General features: G+C 44.9%; 2 protein-coding genes across 2 annotated transcripts; one reads left to right on the top strand and one right to left on the bottom strand.

Annotated features, from left to right (window-relative positions):
- Positions 1-2,409: 2,409 nt before the first annotated feature.
- PtA15_18A397 (uncharacterized protein) lies at positions 2,410-3,450 on the bottom strand (the record flags this gene model as incomplete). Its single annotated transcript, XM_053164931.1, has 1 exon — positions 2,410-3,450. One exon carries the CDS (start codon positions 3,448-3,450, stop codon positions 2,410-2,412), a length of 1,041 nt encoding a protein of 346 aa, XP_053028892.1.
- Positions 3,451-15,513: 12,063 nt separating this feature from the next.
- PtA15_18A396 (uncharacterized protein) lies at positions 15,514-16,869 on the top strand (the record flags this gene model as incomplete). Its single annotated transcript, XM_053164930.1, has 6 exons — positions 15,514-15,660; positions 15,749-15,848; positions 15,928-16,265; positions 16,336-16,494; positions 16,564-16,683; positions 16,744-16,869. 6 exons carry the CDS (start codon positions 15,514-15,516, stop codon positions 16,867-16,869), a joined length of 990 nt encoding a protein of 329 aa, XP_053028891.1.
- Between the last annotated feature and the right edge of the window lie 3,207 nt (positions 16,870-20,076).

Below are 20,076 nucleotides of genomic sequence, written 5' to 3'. Positions count from 1 at the left end.
CAAGCTGAGCTGCACCAAAATTGCCAAGCAGCATAGGAACTTACAGTAGAATATTAAAAACACCGCTTGTTTCCTTTGCAGGGCATGCGAGTGAAAAGCACCAACTTTTTCCCGCATTTGGGTATGCAGATGAAAAGCGCCTGACAGCTGAGAGGTGTGATGTCCCGGGTCTTGGAGCCTACATGTGTATGCCGGAATAGGCACCAGCCTTTTCCCTGCCTTTGCCGCTGTTGGAATTCTGCCCCGCGCACACCGCAGCAAGTGCGCACTCTCAATCGTGCCTCAGTTCATCCATTGACCCTCAACCCACTCTTTCTCTTCTTGTTTCCAATCTCTACAACTTGTTTCAACTCCTAGTTTCCGATCAAGCGTCTCAACCTCCTCCTCCGCCTCAAAACATGAAACAATCATCCCAACCACAACTCAGCCCGCAACAATCATCCTCACAACCACAACTCAACCGCTCATCTATTGAATATAAATAGCGCCGCTTTGTGCTCTTGAAATTGGTCCTCAGCAGATTCTCCCACTCAACAAAAAACCAACTACCCTCTCAGCTCAGCTTCCGCACCGCTCAAAAAACCGCCATCATTCCCGTCCTCAAAGTCTCCATCAGACTTCGCTTGCTACCTTCCCTTGTCCTATTTCTCTTGTCTCTCATCAACCTTCTCATCAAGTCTCACCAGCGTCGACATCAACTCAAATTCTATCCAAGCTCATCTGCGATCATTCTCGCTGCGCCAACGCTCTCACTCGACTTCATCAATTGGATTTTTCCAATTTGGTGAGAAAATATCACAATATCCACATTGCTCACTCCTCAAGTCCCTCGCTCAAGATTTCCTTATTGACCTTATCTTTTCCTCCGTCTCACCGCAGTGTCTACTACTTGTCCATCTTTGATCTTATTTACTTGAGTCTGTCTGCTCTTCTTCCACCAAAATCATCCTCTCATCGCGGTATGCTTTCTTCTCTTATTTGTTTGTTATCTTGGCTTAAATATTATTTCCTCCTCTGACAAATATTGTTCTTAGTTCTGGTTTTAGTCTCAGTAATCAATCCTGTTTTTCTTCAGCCGCTCTTGGCCACTTTGTTGCTTATCTTTACCTTTCCACATCCTTCTTATCACGGACCTCTGGCCCACTCACGTATTACTATTACAAGCCATCTAATGGCCTCTCTCGTGCCCGCTCTCGGGTTCTCATATTATTTCCAGCCGCTCTTGGCCATTGGTCTTTGTGTACCTACCTTACCGGTCTTATCGCAGCCGCTCTCGGCTGCCTACATATATATCATATCACTATAACCGGGCCCCCGCCCACTCAATAGGAAAGAGGAGCGAGAGAAGTGATTTTATGAACAATGGACACAAAGAGGAGAGATTGTAGCGCTTCAAATGGCGCAGAGAACAAAGCAAATGTGAGAGACAAAGAGAACAGAATAGAAAAAAGCTGAAGGTGCTGGGAGAGATGAGGTTTTAGGGAGCGAGAGAAGGGTATAAATAGAGCACTTCGGGCAGAGGACGGAGGTCAAGGCGCCGGAGTTTCAGACTCATTATGGTAGCCTTCAGGAGGCGAAATGCTGGAGTTTTTTTTTTGAAAACTGGGAAATCTCTGTAGGAGATCCACACCTTCTTCACATGGTATGAATGGGCTTTTTTGGCCTCACTGGTAAGCACTTCAAGTGTAGGAAATTGTTCCTGGGTGGGGGAGGGTAGTAACTAACATGTATGAAATTCCTGAGAGTGCACCAGAAGAGCCCCCCCCCCCCCCCCCCTCAGTAGCACACGTTGGCTTACTTTTGGTGCCGCCGGTTTTTTGTTTTTGCACCACCACCGCCCCCCCCCCCCCCCCCAGAGCAATGATAGACACTAAAAATATATGAAAAAATGGGAAATCACCTGAGTTTAGGCACAAAATGTATATGAATAGAGTCAAAAAAATGCATGAATTTTGGCGAAATTCTGGATTCTACATTACCCCCATTCATAGGGGGTTTCCTGGGTCCTATTCTGCTTTTTTCGCATCCAGGAGATTCTCACGGGTTTTGAAGATTCTCATATTTAGACTGGCAGCTATCATCATCACATATATACAAGTTTTGTGGATCAACTGGCAAGAACCGTGTGGGGAAATCAAAAAATAAGGCAGGTGGCCCGTGGATGAATGAGTGGCAGTGCGGTGGCAATGTAAATATGTACATGGAAAGTTAGGAATGCGGATGGCAAGTGGAAACCTAAGCATAGATAACATCCATTTTTGCAGAGCTATTTGATTTGGTTTGTGATGGAAAAGAATGTTTTTGAGACCTATTTGATTTGGTTTTTGATGGAAAAGAATGTGTTGAACTAGTTCGCTGCTGGATGGGAGAGAGCGTATGTATCTGAAAGAGCTACAGGTTTTTGGGAATTCAATTCAATGGTGGAGGTGGAGGTGAGCGGCCGAAAAAAGATTGAAATATTGATATGAATTTATTTTTCAATCCGTTGATTATTTTCTTGGAAGCATACCAATCTTCGGCGTTGAGAAGTTGGTCCCATTTCCCCGTGTTGTCCAGTTCCTCTCGAGCTCGTAGGGCGAACTGCTCAGCGTCTTGGGGTGCGAATCCATGGCCCCAGTACATGACTTTTAATATTTTTTTTTTCTGCTCGGGTGTCATTGTAGAAACCTTGCCCGACGCCCCCTTCCTCAATTCCGTAAGCCTCTTTTTAAACAAACCCTTCTTTCCTTTAACAATGCATTCGGGATCATCCAAAAAGCCGATATTGATCGCTGGGAGACGTGGTTGCTTTTTGAGAAGTTCGGTAGCAAGATGATCCAGTTCTTTGAACTTCGTGTTGGTGTTGTCGGATAGCGGGTCATTATTTCCAAATTTAAGGAGGTCGCCCATCTTGATCAGATAGATGTCTTCATTAGCCGGCAGATACGACTGTAAGGTGAGCTTTTTGGTCCACCACATCGGCTTGGTAGCGCGCCACAGGGACCACTCGAATCGAACTCGGGATTCTACTGACACTCTGAGGACGTCGTTTGCTATGTAATCTCTCAGTTCTCTTCGGGCATCTTTGCTAAGACCTGCGTAAATCCTGCCGTAATGTTCCCATCCCGCCTTGTTATCTTCGGATAAAGGTGTGCGATCCGCTTTGATAAGCCAGACCAATTCGTGAGTCGCCAATTGGTCCAGTTTAGTGCCCGCTTCAAACACGTCGTGAGGCATTTGCGTCACTTCCAGTTCCCCTTTCGGCGTCCCTAGTGGTCTGAAGTCAGCTGGATCAGGAAGCCGCTCAGGGTGTTTGAAGTCGATTAATCCAGAAAGGTGATGGAATACACTGGGCGTATAAAATTGAGGATTGTGCGCCACAGGTGCTGGAACTGGATGAAGGAAAGGTCTCCCGATTACATGATGATAAGACGCGGCAATGATAATGAAGGAAAGAAGCTTTAGTGCCATTTTGAGAATGCGATGTTCGAACGCAAGGAGGGTGGGGGTGGTGGTCAAGCCTGATGCGAGCCGCCCACGCTATTTATAATGCCAAATCAGGGCGCGTGCCGGGCGGAAACACCTTCGTGGTGATAGCTTGTATAACCCCCACATTCCGATAGATGCACACCAGACAAGTCTCAGGTTGGATTCAGCGTACGGAGGCTTAGCCGCCGCGACCTTGCGGGGTCTAGTTTCTTCCTCACACCTCATGCAACTCAGTACCGCATCATCTTCCTCGCGACTAGCTTGCAGTCGGTTAAATAGTTTCTCTCGATTGGAGTGCTGATGAGTTACACGATTTTTGCATGACTTTCGGCAATCAGAATTTCCGAAGCCCATACCACCCTAGCTTCACACTAGCCCCTCGTTTCAGAGTGAGGCGGGTGAAACATCGTCGGGCGCCTTTCGCGGACCGAACCCTGAAAGGAAAGCGGCGCTTTCAGGGGAATAAAATTGCCTCAACCCATCAGAATTTCTTGTTGACATGTGGAATTTAACAAAGGTCCCTCACTTCGGAGGGCTGTGGTAGGATGGCGCAGCCCGGGCTGATGGAAGTGCCCCTTGGGCGGAAAGCAAGCTTCCGCTCTGCAGGAAGAATCCACCAGGAAAAAAAAGTAGTCACTTGATGGCAAGTGACATGATTCAGCTTTGCTTTCAGCTCCAACACTGCTCCAATGCTGCTCCTCTCCACCAGCACATCTGGGGCTCACATGATAGGTGTCAGGATCAAAGCACTCAATGTGAAAAAACCAGATGATGCTCAGCTTTGGCCCTGGCCCAGCTGATGCTCAGCTTTTACCCTGGCTCAGCTGATGCTCAGTTTTTCCCCTGGCCCAGCTGATACTCAGCTTTGGAACTGGCGACCTGATAATTATCTTTGGCCCTGGCACAGCTGATGCTCAGCCTTGTCCATGGCTCAGCTGATGCTCAGCTTTGGCCCTAGCCTAGCTAGTTTTCAGCTCTGGTCCTGTCCAAGCTGATTCCCATCTTTTTCCCCAGCCAGGCTCAGCTGATACTCAGCAAGCTGAGCATCAGCTGGCCAGCTGGCCCAGGACTGGGCCAAAGCCAAGCATCATCTGGGACAGGACTAGGAGAAGGCTGAGCAAGGACTGGTACAAAGCTGAGCATCAGCTGCACCAGGACTAGTACAAAGCTGAGCATCACCTGGGCAAGGAATGGTCAAACGGCTTTATTCCAATTCTGAGAGTGAGCTGCGTGAAAAAGCTGAGTATGAGCTGGGCAGAAAAGCTGAGTATGAGCTGGGTACCAAAGCTGAGTATCAGCTGGACAGAACTGAGGATCAATTGGGCTCATCAAAAACTGAACAGGACCTCCTTGGTAAATTTTGGAAGTTGAGGAGATGGTTGGGAGATTGGGGTAGATAGTGGATAGATATTGGATAGATGGTGGGTAGCTGGCTGGAGCTGGTGTAATGTCACTTGTCATCAACTGACTATTTTATTTTCCTGGTGAATCTGAGAATACAAAATAGTGACTTTTTGGGGTGAGCAATAGGAGATTACGTGTAGTGAGCAATTGGAGAGTGTGTGGGTGGTGGGGATTTTTTGTCATTCCGACTTTGATTGTGCACCCAAATTAGGAGCCCACGCATGTGGGCATGCAGCATGACCAAAGGGGTCCACACATGCCATTTAGACACTGTCACTTGTCTCATCCATCCCAAATTCCAATCTTCTTCTACATATGTAGGAGCTTGGAAACCCTCTATAGATGTGGGTACATGAACAAAAATCCAAGATTTTCTCAAGCCATGCATACACGTTTCTTGCATATGCTGAGAGGTTTTTCTCCCATAGGCGGCTGGTTCACAATTGAAATTTGTAAAACTTAACCCGTTTTGAGGTGGTTATGTATGGAGGCCCGAAGCACCAATCTGGTCATTTGTTTTGATAACTTGTGATTTTTGAATCCCTCTGCCAAAAGGGACAGTTTTTCACTCCATGAATTACTGGAGTAAGCATATGGCTACTCCAAAAAATGTTCAATTCTTGGAGTGCGCAATCCTTGCACTGCTCACTGCAAAAAAAACTGTGTCAACTGTGAGCAGTTGACATGTGGTAACTCTAAGGAAGCTTGTGGTGTTACACCAGCCTTACTCAAGGTTTGAATCAACCCAAGCTTCAATGCACAGTCACTGTGCACCTTGCACAGTGACTGTGCCAACAAAGACACTTGTGCATTCAGGTGGAGTTAAAATGGCAGCTTGGCTTGAGTATCCTGCATGTCAACTGAAAGCAGTCGACCAAGTTTTTTTTGCAGTGACTAACATTTTGGAGTGCAATATATTGTGCACTCCTTTTTCAACTTCTTTGCTCTGGGAAAGCACTCCTATTTGGTTTGGTTTCCTTATCAGTACAGAATAATTTTGATTTTTTGGTTATTTTCTTGTTTTAGTTCTTCGCTGATTTGTCAAAGAAATTCATTTTCAAATATTTCTGGATCTTATTTGATGAACTCCAAGTTCTTGAGATGCAAAGTTGTGCACTCCAAAAATTTTGGAGTGCACAGGATCAACATTGGAGTGCATAAATTGTGCACTCCAACATTTTTGGAGTGCACAGGTGGTCCACTCCAACATTTACCACATTTCTGGAGTGAGCATTGGTCTACTCCAATATTTTGGAGTACATGTAGTAAAAGATGGTAGTGCATTTAGCCTGCCCCAAACTGTAAAACAACTGGGGCTTTTGAATATCACCCCTTTTTCTGATCTTCTTATTGAACCTAACCTAAAACTCTCAGGCTCTTATTTTACTTCCCTTAATTCTTCTACCTACTGACCTGGTTTACCTTGACCATCCTTGGTCTCTGGTAATCTCACTTCTTTCTCAGTTATCAGCTATTTTGCGCTCTCCTAGTCCTCCAATTTTAACCAAGTGGTCTGTCAGACCTGATAGTTTTTCTCTACCAGCACCCCATTCCACAATGAACAATTGTAGCACATTGTAGTGTAATATTTAGATTAGGGGTTTTCAAATTTGGCCAGATGTGACTTGCATGCACTTTTGCAATCTTGAACACCAATTTTCAAAAGTTCATGCAAGCCACACTGTACTACACCTCCTAAGCCTGCTTGAATGTTTTTTTGAAATTTGGTTTTCAATGAAAGCCTTTGACACCAACTTGCAAAAGTGCATGCAAGTTGTGCATGGCCAACTTTGAATCCCTTTACATTATCTGTATTTTTCAGAGCATTCTTCAGACAATTTTGCTCTTGAAGTATCCAAACTGCCAACCTCAGGTATGTGGCTCTGCATGGGGAGGAAGGGGCATGATGAGGATGAAGCCATCCATCTTAGCTCTCATATGCATGTATTTTTCTAGCTGCAGAAAATAGAATAACATCTGATCCAATTCATCAGGACAAATCTATTTTTCAAGTGCCTTGGCCAACAAAGGGTAGTTACATTACTCTATGTTATCCGACATTTTTGGGTATTGCAGGACAGCTGAAATATCATGCAGCTGCCTAGGAGTCCCAATGTCAAAACAGAATTTTGAGCCTGTGTCTCTAATGTGACAAAAGGACACAAGGAAAATGGGTGGGCAAATTTTGTATTTATTGGGATAAAGAACTACAAACAGAGAGAAGGGAAGAGAGAGAGGGAAAGAAGGAAAGAGAAAGATATGATCAGGAGGTGGTCTTTCTACTCTTTGTAAGAGGATCCTCAAAGTCAACTTGAACAACCTGGAAGAGTTGTAAGGACAGCTGTGCCATACCAAGAAGGGCTGCAGCCTTTCTGCGCACCAAGGAGACGTTGGGGGGACACAGAATAGTAGAACTAATCTGCTCTGATTTGTAGACTAAGTCTAGGTTTAACAGAGGAACCTTTGATCTTGGTGGAGTTGAGTCAAAACAGAAGGAAAAGGAGCAGTTAAGAGACACATAGTTTCACTCTGAGATAATCAAGGTTCAAGTAAAAGGTATACTTACTGTCAATATCCTTGGCGCCTGTGACAGTAGGTGTACGGGGAGCATGGTATCCTCTTGGGGGTTATCCTGGGTTATCTGTAGAGCTGGACGCTTTGCACCCGGGTACCTGCAGGCTATTTTGACCCAAACCAAACATCGGCACCCACACCCGCACCCGTTGGCAGGTACCAGCTCAATTGGGCAGGTACCCGCGCGGATACCCTTCAGCCAAAATGTACTTAGAAATCAAGAATCACATTATATTGCATCATATCATAGTTTTGGTGATAGTAGAGTGGTAGATCACTCCACTATCACCACATTGCCATCAGTGACACCCTTCTCCTTTCTCAGCGGTGGGCCAGCTATGCTAACCGTAGTGTTAGCGTGGCGTAGTGTAGTGGAATTCCGCTAAATTTTAGCGTAGCGTTAGCAAATTGCGCCTTCTCTGCGCTAACGCTACGCGCAAAGGGTGCGCAGCTAATTTAGCTGTTAGCGTAGCGTTAGCGCAGATGCGCGCAATTGTGCTAACGCTACACACGCAGGGCGCAAAAGAGCGCGCGCTACGGTGCGCCACAGTGCTTTTAGCTGAAAAAAGGTTCTTTTTTCCGCTAAAAGCGCTGTAGCGTAGTGACTGTAGCGGCGCGCTAACACTAACAAACAATTGGCGCGCTGTTAGCGCCGCTGAAAATCAGCACAGCGTAGCGTTGCTAACAGCAACACTGGGTCGCTACGCTACGCTACGCTATTTGAGCGCTACGCGTTAGCGTAGCGGCAAAAAGCGCCCCTCTATTTTGCATAGCGTTAGCGCGCTGTTAGCGCCGCTACGCTGCGCTAATTTTCAGCGGCGCTAACGGCGCGCCAATTCTTTGTTAGCGTTAGCGCGCCGCTACAGTCGCTACGCTACGCTGCGCTGCGCTACAGCGCTTTTAGCGGAAAAAAGCCATTTTTTCCCGCTAAAGGCGCTGTAGCGCAGCGTAGCGCGCGCTCTTTTGCGCCCTGCATGTGTAGCGTTAGCGCAATTGCGCCCATCTGCGCTAACGCTACGCTATCAGCTAAAATAGCTGCGCACCGCGTGCGCGTAGCGTTAGCGCATATGCGTGCAATTGCGCTAACGCTACGCTAAAAAATAGCGCATTTGCGCTGCGCTGCGCTACACTAACCGCTATGGTTAGCGTAGCGACCCAGTGTTGCTAACAGCGTGCTAACGCTGCTCAAAATGGGTGGGCGCTTTTTGCCGCTACACTAACGCTAAGTGGCCCACTGTTGCCTTTCTTCTGCTCTTATTCTTATTCTTCATCTTTTTGTTGTATTTGTTTAGCCACAGAGGTTGGATGTTGTTATGCTTTGAATAGAACACCACATTCCTCGACTCACTGACTTTGCATGTAGGCTGTGTCTCCTTGTTGAGACGTAATCTTGGCCAAAGCTGAATGTACACGCCGGGGGTACTTCCTGGCGAGGCGGTTCGTGGATACAACGGGTGACACCGGATTGGTGAAACCCATGCGGAATTCACCTCGCCCCCCGTCAGTATCACTATCACGTCGAATATGGGTGGACACGCCGGGATACCCAGTCGTCTCCACCCGCCAGGGATCTCCTCGTCATTCCGATGGGGAAACAGGTGAGATCCCCGTGGAGCCGACAGGAACACGGCGAGAGTGTTCCACTTGATTTTCTCGTCGTTTCCACCGACGAGGAATCCACAGCACCCATTGAATTCCCGGTGGTGCCGAAAAGAACACAACATCTGTGTTTGTCTTGAATTCCTCGTCGCTCCTTTGAGAAGAAACATGAGGAATCCACGGGTCCCTGGTGGAGCCAATGGGAAAACGCCCGTCGCCATTGTGTGATGCATGGGTGTTTCCGGATCTCTCCGCTAATCGTCCTCCACCTCCGAAGAGGCAGAATACCGGTCTTGGAACTAGCATGCCGGCTCCTCCTTTCTCCATGCCTCAATTTCTCTCGATGTGCCATATCCCCCTGGACTACCAACCGGTCCAGGACATGATTGCAAACCACAATATATTTCACTGGACATTGTTTGAAGGTACAAGCAACTGTGAGCTGCGTGACCTTGGCTTGAAGTGGGGTCCGGCGCAGGCAATCTTGAGAGGTATAAAGATAGCCTCTGCTATTTGTGAAGCTCAAGAAACTCAATTCTAGCCATATCTCTTGTTATATACTACATTTCTTATTTGTAGTAGATTTCTTTTTATTCCTGCAACTCCAAAATTGTCAAATCCTCTTCCTGAATGACTGGTTGAATTCCTCAGCTCCTTTTCCTGAATGAAGAATCTTCTCTGATTAGTAGATTTCCCTCATCTCATCACAATATTCTGCCCCTCTTCCTGAGTGATTGTTTGGATTTCAGTGCCAAATCTTATTTACATTAAATGTAACCAAGAGCACAAATGATGTGCTGCACTGGGGAGAGCCACCAATGAATGATAAGAGAAACAAATCATCAAAGAAAAGAATAAACTCAAAGAAAAATAAAACAGCCAAACATGCACATATAGATATTGAAAACAAAAACCAATGTAAAATTTTAATAAGAACAATGTGTGAATCCTAAACAATTTGATTGCAAGGCATGTCCCATGCGGTAAGAAGTACCATACAGCGGTAAAATCCAACCTTTATTTTTTCCAACACCTCATCTCTTGCTTTTACACAATGATATTCTTTTTACAGTACTCGGCCTGTGATTTTTGCATATTCTTTCTCATTCTTGGTTATTTCGTAAATGTTGAAGTACTTTTGATACTTGTACCGCCAGGCCATATGATGTTGTGAAAATGACTCTCCCACAAATCCAACTGGTTTGGGAACTGGGAATTTAGTAACATACTTGATTTTCAAAGCAACAAAATGTTGCTTTGATGCAATGAATGCAAAAGTAATAGGCCGGTTGTCATTTGGACCAACAAAGTCTGGGAAAAATGATTGGCACTCATGTATGGAGTAAAAAAATACTGGTCTCTGAAAGGCATTGGCAATAAGCCTTCCCATCCCAGGCATCCCCATCCAATAGTCTGGGCAACATGGATCAGAGGATGGCGCATCCAACATTTTTAGATGCTCTTCAACAGTATAATAAGGGTTTGCTTTTCTATAGAACTCTTGCCTTTGTGTCAATTCATGAATTAGCTCTTTGCGGATATTCATGTAATCCCCTTCTCCTCTTTCCAGACAGAATGACACTGCCCTGAACCCGCAGTGTCCATCTCCTTCAACATCAAAAATTTCCTCCACAAATGCTTGTATTGATAGAGGTAATTTCCATATGTAGTCATGCCACCTTGTGGGTTGATAAGGAGGAGGTCCAAATGTCTTGGTCTCTACCTTATTTCTTGCATTTGGAATAGATAAAAATTTTTGTGATGATGCCTCAGATAGTCTGGGGTCAATAGAGACGGAATCAGAGATGCTTTTTCTTCTCTTAGTTGAGCCTGATTGGATGTACTGCATAGACAAATTTGGATGATGTGATATGTATGGGCTTGCTGGATTTTTTCTAGGATCTTGGTAGAACATTTGATTGTTATACTGGGATCCACAAGGGCTATACTGCATATCAGATTTTGGATAAAGTGATCCATTATAGCATGGTGCATTTGACATGCTTGCGCTCATTCTTCTTTGGGCCAGGTTTGAGCCAAGTTCCTCATGGTACAGTGGAAAGCTGGGTGCATTTGACATGCTTGCACCCATTCTTCTTTGGGCCTGGGTTGAGCCAGGTTCCTGGGACAGTGGCAAGCTGGGTGCATTTGAAATGCTTGGACTCATTCTCCTTTGGGCCAGGGTTGAGCCAGGGTCCTGGTACAGTGACACATTGTGTGAATAGTTGCCCTGCGGGATATATTTATGGTGTTCAAAGTTGGTTTGCATAATTTTATGCATGCATAAATCATAAAATCATAAAAATATTTTGGTGAGGAAATTTTGTATCACATAATCAGACAGTCATATCCCCTGCAAAAAAGATTTTATGATTTTATGATTTATGCATGCATAAAATTGTGCAAACCAACTTTGAACACCATAATTGCATATGACTACCTGGATAATTTGAGTCATGCCTACTTGTTGTGGGTGCAGCGGGGGGAGCTTGGGGTTGCGGATAATGTGGATTCATTTTTGTTTGTGCTTTAGTAGGATCCACATTGAATTGATGGATTTGAGTGGCCGGTACTGAATATGATTTTTTCTCCTGAGGCTTGGGGAACTGATGAGTTAGGTTTGGTGTCACAATACTTTGGCCAGGTATTTGGGTGGGCTTCAGGGGTACTTGATGAGGTAAGCTAGGGGTCTTTTTTTTCTTGGCAGCTATTTTGGGTTTTGGATTTGGATGATGTGGTCTATGGAGCCATGTTTCCATTCCTTTTATAGTGGCTTCTTCCCAATCCTTGGATGTGATAGGCGCAAATGTCAACCTGGACTCAGTCCTGTGCTCCATTATTGATCTTAATGAGCAGGCATTGAGGATGTAGCCGTCATTTGAACTGTGCTGATGATTGACAACATATTTAGAGGTCTGGCCCTCTTGTCTACCTACTCTGGCTGATTTCTCAAGGGTCACCTGACACAGGGCATCATGGCAGTTATGTTGGAAATTGAGGCAACAAATTACATTCTGTGAGAAAACATAGTTTGGTCAGTTGTGTACAATATTTGATTTCAAGAACACTCATATTGGTTCCCTCACCTCAGCTCTTGCGTAAATAAATTTATTTGTGTCTCTGTATTCCCGCATTTGATAAAATACATTGACCCCAACAGACTGGTAAGCTTTTAGTTCTATGTAAAATGTTTTGGATGAATGTGCTGCTTGCCAAATTGATGCAACAGATGCAACAATTGGGTAAATCTTGCGCCTAGCAATCTACATGTGGCGCAGGGTTTGTAAATATGTGTTTGAAACCTTCATACTAAAAAATTCAAACTCACCAAGACAAAGCTTCCTTTCTGAACTATATCATGTTCATCTGTTTTAATACTTGAAACCAATATCCACTTTGTTGAGGGGTGATTTTCCAACAGGAACTTTGGTGGGGTAACTCCATTCTCTCCAGGCACCACACCATTGTACAATATTGGATATCTTATTGGTTCAGAAAGGTCTATTCCCATGAGTTTTTGTACTTCCTTGTTGAATTTGAATACATCTGTGACATGTTTTGAAGGCCTGAAATGGTAGTTTTTTGTGTGATTGTAGAGAAAAACTCCGGATAAGATAAGTCGCATTGCTTGATAATTGGAGAAAGTGTTTGCTATGTCCCTCCCTGGGGCTTGCCTATTTGAATGAATTGAAGCATTCCTCATTATACCATTGTAAGATTCAATTTTTTCAGATGAAAACAAGCTAGGCGGGCCAAACCTCCTGACTGATTCTGGTAGATGGAGGAGCATATGGAATTTTGCTTTATTGACCCACTGAGCAGTCATGCTCAACACATGATACAAGAATATATCAATGTGTTTTTGAAGATCTTCAATGTATTGTTCCATGTTGTCAATTTTTGTTTGGTAAACAAATGTACACAGGTAACACAAGGACATCCATAGATCCCTCTGCTGTCTGTTCATGAATGGGAAGAATACAAACGGGGCGGCTTGAATAACTATTTTCATGTGTTTTCCAATGAAACTTTTGTAGTGGGTGACCATGAAAACTGCTCTTAAGGAGGGAATATTGAGTGCATCTTGGTTGAAAGACTGCCAATTTCCTTCATAAGCAAAATGCCCATTCACACTCATATCACTGGTAGCAATATTAATTAAATGACCTAATTTTAACATTGTGTACAATGAGAACATTCAATAGTGAAAAAAACTTACTTAATTTCCTCAATGATTGGGTCTGCTAACTCCAAGCAACTAGCCACATTGGAGGTTGCCACAAATTGACAATTGTATTCCTGATTGGACCAGTGTGGAGGTAGGCCAGATAAAGTGAAATAGTAAGATATATGTTTGTTCCATTGTTTTGAACAATTACCAGAGGTGTCATCTGCATAGAGGGTAATGGGTACATGGCGTATTATGCAATTTTCGGCCTTTTCCCTCCATGGGTTGGGAAGATCAATTGGTAATTTTTGACCACTCTTGTCTTCTTCTATAAATAGAAATCAGTCATAGATAAAATGGTTCAAATTGGCATCTCATGCTTGTGATGGTGAATGATTTACTCACCATACAGATTCTTGCCACATTTTATTGGCCACTTTCTACCATCTTCCGCAACAATTTCAGATATTTCGGAATAGAACTTGTCAAAATCCAAAATATCCACAACCCGCTGGTTATCAGTGTCATTAAATTTAACATCTGCTGGAATAATTATATCAAAGCCTTCTCCTGTTTCATTGGGCTCATATTCAGGAACGCAACATTTTGCATATAATTTCCCCTTAGCCTTGTAAAAATAAGTGGGGATCACAACTTCGCCAGATTTCAGCTGTGTGGGCTCATATATGTAATAATGCTTTGGTCCATTGTAGACCATCTGTACCCGCACATCCCGCGGTAGATCTTCTCTCCACTTGTAGCTCTGACAAAGTCTATCAATTGGTTCCCCACATGGGTCATGTGGATAAAACTCCAGATGCTTGGTTACATATGGATTCAACAATTCCTAATAAAAGGGAAAACATGATTTCAGCATAATAATCAAGTATTTTAATGATAATTAATCACCCACATTGGCCAAGATTCCTTTTACACTAATGGTGAATATCTTATTATCCCACACGCTGATGGACTCCTGATTGACAAAATTCAGCAGGGTTCTTATTCTCTCTCTTGATTTCCGTACCGCATCCCAATATGGCAGAACCAACTTCTTCATCTTAAGGACAATCCTGAGTTGGAGGTATGTCACACGTGAAATGAGATTGTGCAAATATCCCATAATAAGGCATGCCATGAAATCCTGAAAAGTCAGATTGAGCAATTCAATGAGTCCTATGAAGCAATACCATGCACAATTAACTGGTCATACCTCTTCGTTTTTCAAAGGATCCCAATCAACAGCAGGTATTTGACCTGCCTGAGGGGTATTTTGTGCATCTGCACGATGTGCAATTATTGAATCTCCAAACATATCCCAAGAGAGAAATTCTTCTGAATAATCAGAAGGGGGATCATGGACTCCTGAAGATTCTGAGCCAAAACCAACATCATCATCATCTCTGATGTTGTACTCTGGCTGCATGACTTCTGGGATTTGCATTTCAGTGTTGAGTGAATCTTGAGCAGGCCAGGCATTGTCCCAATCCATATCTGGAGGCCTACACTGTGCCAAAGGACCAGTGTTTACCATATTTGACTGCCCAATTTTCAATTGGCTCAACAGCACATTCTGTCTGACAGCATTGAGGTGTGAAGCTGAGTTCAGGTGTTCTGTGACAAATTTCATTCTACGTCCATGACAGTAATGACATTGGTAGCTTGAAGTCCCTTGAGAATCTACAAATCTGGTGAAACCTGCAATTCCATTGAAAGAGATCAGAACCAATACAAGAAAAATGCATTAAAGTAGGCAGGCCTCACCTGCTATTTCGGCCATTTGGATTTTAATTTGTTACTGAAACTGATAAGAATGAAGATAATCCGAACAGAAGATCAAAAATTGATCTATTGTATGGGATTGCAAGTTGGATACAAATATTTTTGGATGTCTTATATATATTTCAGACCAATTTGGTGTGTTTGGGGATTGGATGTTACTCAGATAATATGAAATAAATAGATCAGATAAAAAGATTAAATAGATATGTTTTGTCTCTTTGGTATAGAGTGATAGAGACCTGTTTTGTCTATTTGGTATAGAGTGATAGAGACCCAAAAGTTATGGGTGATAGGTTGGATTCCAGGTGAAATTTCCTCGGCAGGAATATGTATTTGCAAAGGTAATAATTCTCAATCCAAGTCCGGCATAAGCAGGCTAAAGTGAGTGGAAACAATCTAATATTTGATCGGTCAACACGTACAATAAATCTAGCCCAGGGGAGGCATTTCAAGGCAACAGCGCGAGGATTGGTGATCCGTCGAAATCACGGGATTTTTAGATATGTCGAGATCGCAAGATGAAATTCAAATATTGTGAGACACCATCAGAAATTTTCATCGGGGATCAGTCTGACCATCATCACCCTCACCCACCAGAGTCCTCCTCCCACCAAACGACATCACCTCCAAAGAGACCAGCCAATCACCATAAAATCACAAAATCTGTGACTTGCAGTAAGTCCTTTCCCCCAATCCACGTCTTTGCCCCATCTAAAACCCTACTCATTTGACAAAAGTCTCTCAAATACCGAGCTGAAACATCATTTCATTTTTGATATCATGTCTGGGACGGCCTTGCCAATGAATGTTACTACTCGATTCCGTGCACGTTCCATCCCTTCTGCAGGTACAGGTAAGTCCCCACCCCCTTGAACACCACCGCAAACTTTCAGTATCCTGTATCAACTCCAAATTGATGTGGAAATCTGCAGGAGTAGTCGGCTCGATACGCCATTCAGCAGCAGTCAGCCCAGAAGGAAGTGCTGCGGCCCCTTACGGAGGCAGGAGTCCGAATCAAGTCGCATCAACCCCAAGAATCCATCCTGACCTGGATGGTGCGGCACGACTCGCTGAGCTAGCCCCTATGATTCACAGCGAAGATGAGGGTCGCAACGACGGGAATGATGAAGATTCAGCTGAACCCAAAACTGAACCTAACCCCACCAACCTTGGTACTGAGCATGCTCCAGAGGGCATGACAACTGACCAACTTGCGGATGATTTAGGCCTCTCCGTGATTCAGATCAAGCGGGTCAGAAGGGTAGCAAGTGTAATGCCTCCTCCAATTTTTAACCCAAGATTTATCGTTGGTCTGATATTTCATCTCTGCCCTTGCCCAGCTCCCAGAGTCCGATCTGGTGATGGCTACCCTGATGTACCTCGAATCGATCCAAGACCGACTAGAACCATCTGTAACCCAGAATGCAACTGGAAATGTCTCAGCCGCCCCTCCTGCTGATTGTGTTAATGCAATCAGGGGCTTTGTTTACCACCGAGATGTTTGAGTAAGTCCAATCAGTTACTTACACAAGTTGGACCAAATCTGATGCTCGGATTGAATGATTCAGGCTCTGATTCGCACTAAAACCCGCCAAAAGCTTCTCATGCCAGCTCTCCATTCATATGGTCGAACCCATACTGTCACGACCCGCGCGCTCATCCCCAATACCCCACTGGTATTAGTAAAGGTATGTATTTCGCTGCTTTTGTCCATGTCATTGCTAGTTGACATGTAAAATCAACTGTAGGCTGAAATAGACGCAATGGACAACAAATGGAAAGAGACCCACTTGCCACCGGGATATCTTGCTGAAGACGACAATGCCACAATAAGTGTCGCACTCCTACTCCGCGAATTGCTATGTCATTGCTAGTTGACATGTAAAATCAACTGTAGGCTGAAATAGACGCAATGGACAACGAATGGAAAGAGACCCACTTGCCACCGGGATATCTTGCTGAAGACAACAATGCCACAATAAGTGTCGCACTCCTAATCCGCGAATTGCTCAAGTACGAGAGAAGTGCACTGGCAAAGTTGGTACGTACCTAACCAAACATCAAATGTTGCACACAATGAATGATTAATCATTCTTCTGAATTTAGATTATGACTGGAGCCAGGCCAGGTCCCCGAGCCAACCCCGTAGCCATCCCACAAATCACCGATGTGGTTGTCAGTGTCAGTGCCATGAAATCCTTCATGCTGGTTGTATGCAGGCCAGTTTTAAGCTTATGGTCTAATTGTAACTGAATCAATCCACAGGTGTTGCGAGATTTTTCCCCCAGGCATGCACTCATGACCCGCGCCGATGTAGCACACTCAATCCACATCAGCTTGTTAGTGCACATGGCGTATCTTTGCCTGCACATGTTTATGCAGCGTCAACAAGATCGAACTACAACCGTGGCTCGATCACCTTGGGAGGTGATAGATCGACATCTGGAGAGCATGCGCCGCAAGTCGCACGACTACAAAGTAGCGTGAGTTCATACAAATTGCTTTGTTTGTGGGAACACATTCTGATCAAGCATTACTTATCAGGTATGGGCGGCTCATTTTGGCATACGACTCCCAACTTTTTGATGGCACAAAGACTGCGAGTGATCTTGCTGCAATCTCAGTTGCGCTCCCATCTGAGGATGAAGTGCAGGCCATCTTGGTGAGGAGAGGCCAGGAGGCCCCCCTCGACGAGGACGAAGAAGGCGCTATCCACACCTTTTAATTTTCCTCTTTCTTGTTACATTTATTATTAGTTTTTTTTCTTATTTCTTTTATCTGCTAGTTTTCTCTCTCTATCACGGCCATTAGATTTGCAATGCAGCGCGTGGTACCCCGGCGGTACCACATGCGGTGACATGTATGCCCAGCGGATTTAATCCGCTCCGCCAAGGCGAACTGGCCTAACCGAGCCACAGGCCGGCGAAAGGTGGATGCGATGGACTGATTAGCCACGTGGACTCCACCCTTCAAGCCATCGCTGCCATCCGTGGGCTCGACCCGCCCGTCGGGATCACGATGATTCCTCGGGGAGGCGACCACCTGGGGCTTGGTGATTGATCCGTCAGCCCAACCCTGCCGTCGCTATCACGAGGAGTCCTCGGGGATTCCACGGACAGCCAAAGGCTCTCGTGGAATCCTCGGGGCCATCACGAGGTGCCCCCGTGATCCACTTGGTGGAGAGCACGTGAACGTGTGGACCAGCAGCCGCTGGTCCAGCCTCGCGCGGGGGCACTACGGGGAATCCACGAGGATTCCTCGAGATATCCTCGTCGATCAAGGACTCCCCGGGTGTACGCTTGACATCAACTGTTGTGGCTAATTATTTTATGACAACAGGTCAGTTTTTTGTTTTCTGTATTTGCAAAAGATTGAGTTTTTCCTACCTGGGCAACACAGGAAATGAAGAGCCATCTGTAAGAGGCCATGGTGGGTATTTTGGCTTTGCTTCTGCTCAACCCACCACTGGAGCCCATTGATTGGTTTGCCATTGTTCAAATACAGGCCACCAGAGAGACGTGTGTCATGGCGCTTCAGCGGACCTTGCTATTGCAGCACCGAGTCCTGCTAGGACACCTGCTTGGGGCTGAAAGAGGATTTGGTTAGTTAACTTGGTGATTTTTAGAAATCAAGAGATGTTTTTACCTTTGCTGGTACTTTATTTGGATGTTTTGGGACTTTGGTCGGGTTTTGAGGTACCACTTGCGGCACATCTTGTGAGTGAGTTTGATTGCCTCATCAATCCAAGCCTTAGACCATCCGCACCGGGCACTAAGTTAGCCCGGATTAGGGCACTTAGTTCGACCCCGCAACCGCATTGGGTTGGATCAACCAGGGATCAACTTGACCCAGAGCTTGGTTTGGAGCTAGTGGGGTATAAATCTAGCCCCCACTAGTCCTTGGACTAACCTCTGAAATGCATATGCATCATGCTCAATGGCATGAACTCTATGTGTTTAGGTGCCAAACACATACCATACAGGCACCTAATCACATAATCTCCCACAGCCTCGGACCTCCCAATCTACACTGATGCGGCCGGCCACTCGGATTAGCCTACTCTGCCCGTAATCTGAGCTAGTTAGTCCAGACTAACTTAGCAACAGATGCGGATGCTCTTAGCCTGCTTAGGCCATTTGGCCAGCTTGAAGTATTCGTCCTTGAAATAGGGATGGAGAACTGAAAGTTTTGAAAAGATTACTGTGATGAAAGCAAAAAGATTAGATTGGAAGGAGAAAAACAACTCACCCATTGCTATTCTGTAAATGGGTGAACAGTTGGTGAGGGAATAGTACTTATTTGTAATGCAAAGCCCAGCCCGGCATGTGTTTTGTAATGCAGGAGGGTAAACTGGATCTTCTCTTGCAATTACAGCTGAAAGGCCCACTGTGATTTGAACAATGAAGATTACCACTTCGGCCACCCAAGGTGAGGCTTTTGTTGATACTTGAAGCATCATTTCATAAAACGGTTTAAGGACCTGCACCAGGTCCGCCGCCAAGTCAAAGTCTTGCTGGCTCACATGGTTTTTGCGAGGTTAAAAAAACTGTTTATAACACTGCCACATAATACTGCAATAAAACATATTTCAGTCTGCTTCATCCCTGCGGCATTGGTAAATAGACTTACATAGCATTCTTGCATCCGACATTGCTTGACAGCTGCAGGTATGTGGAGTTCCACCAAGTCAGGACATCCTGCTCAACGTTTTGAGGCTTCTGGCATCTATGTTCTTGACAAAGCTGAACAAATTTGGCCTTTGAGTTTGACGACTTCCTCAATTTGGTTGCAATGGCGCAGAACTGGATAAAATAAAAAAACATTCAGTTGGGGAGAACTTATCTGGGGTGTGGTTCTGGTTGTCTGAAGTCTGTGGATCTTCCAGCTGCATGTGAGATCCTGGCTTTGAAAATTTTCAAAGTTGGCTGACATAATCACACATTTTGTCAGGCTCGGTGATGCCAAGAGTATGAATACTCCTCTAGCTACGCCGGCGACAGAGCACGGTGCGATGTAGCGCGCGGCTAAAGCGCGGTAAAGTGCAAAATAACTTTAAAGTTATTTTTAATATACCCAAAAAT

Source organism: Puccinia triticina, chromosome 18A (assembly GCF_026914185.1).
Source record: "Puccinia triticina chromosome 18A, complete sequence".
Taxonomy (NCBI): domain Eukaryota; kingdom Fungi; phylum Basidiomycota; class Pucciniomycetes; order Pucciniales; family Pucciniaceae; genus Puccinia; species Puccinia triticina.
The sequence above is the reverse complement of the archived record's forward strand: the minus strand, read 5'-3'. Positions and strand labels throughout refer to the sequence as shown.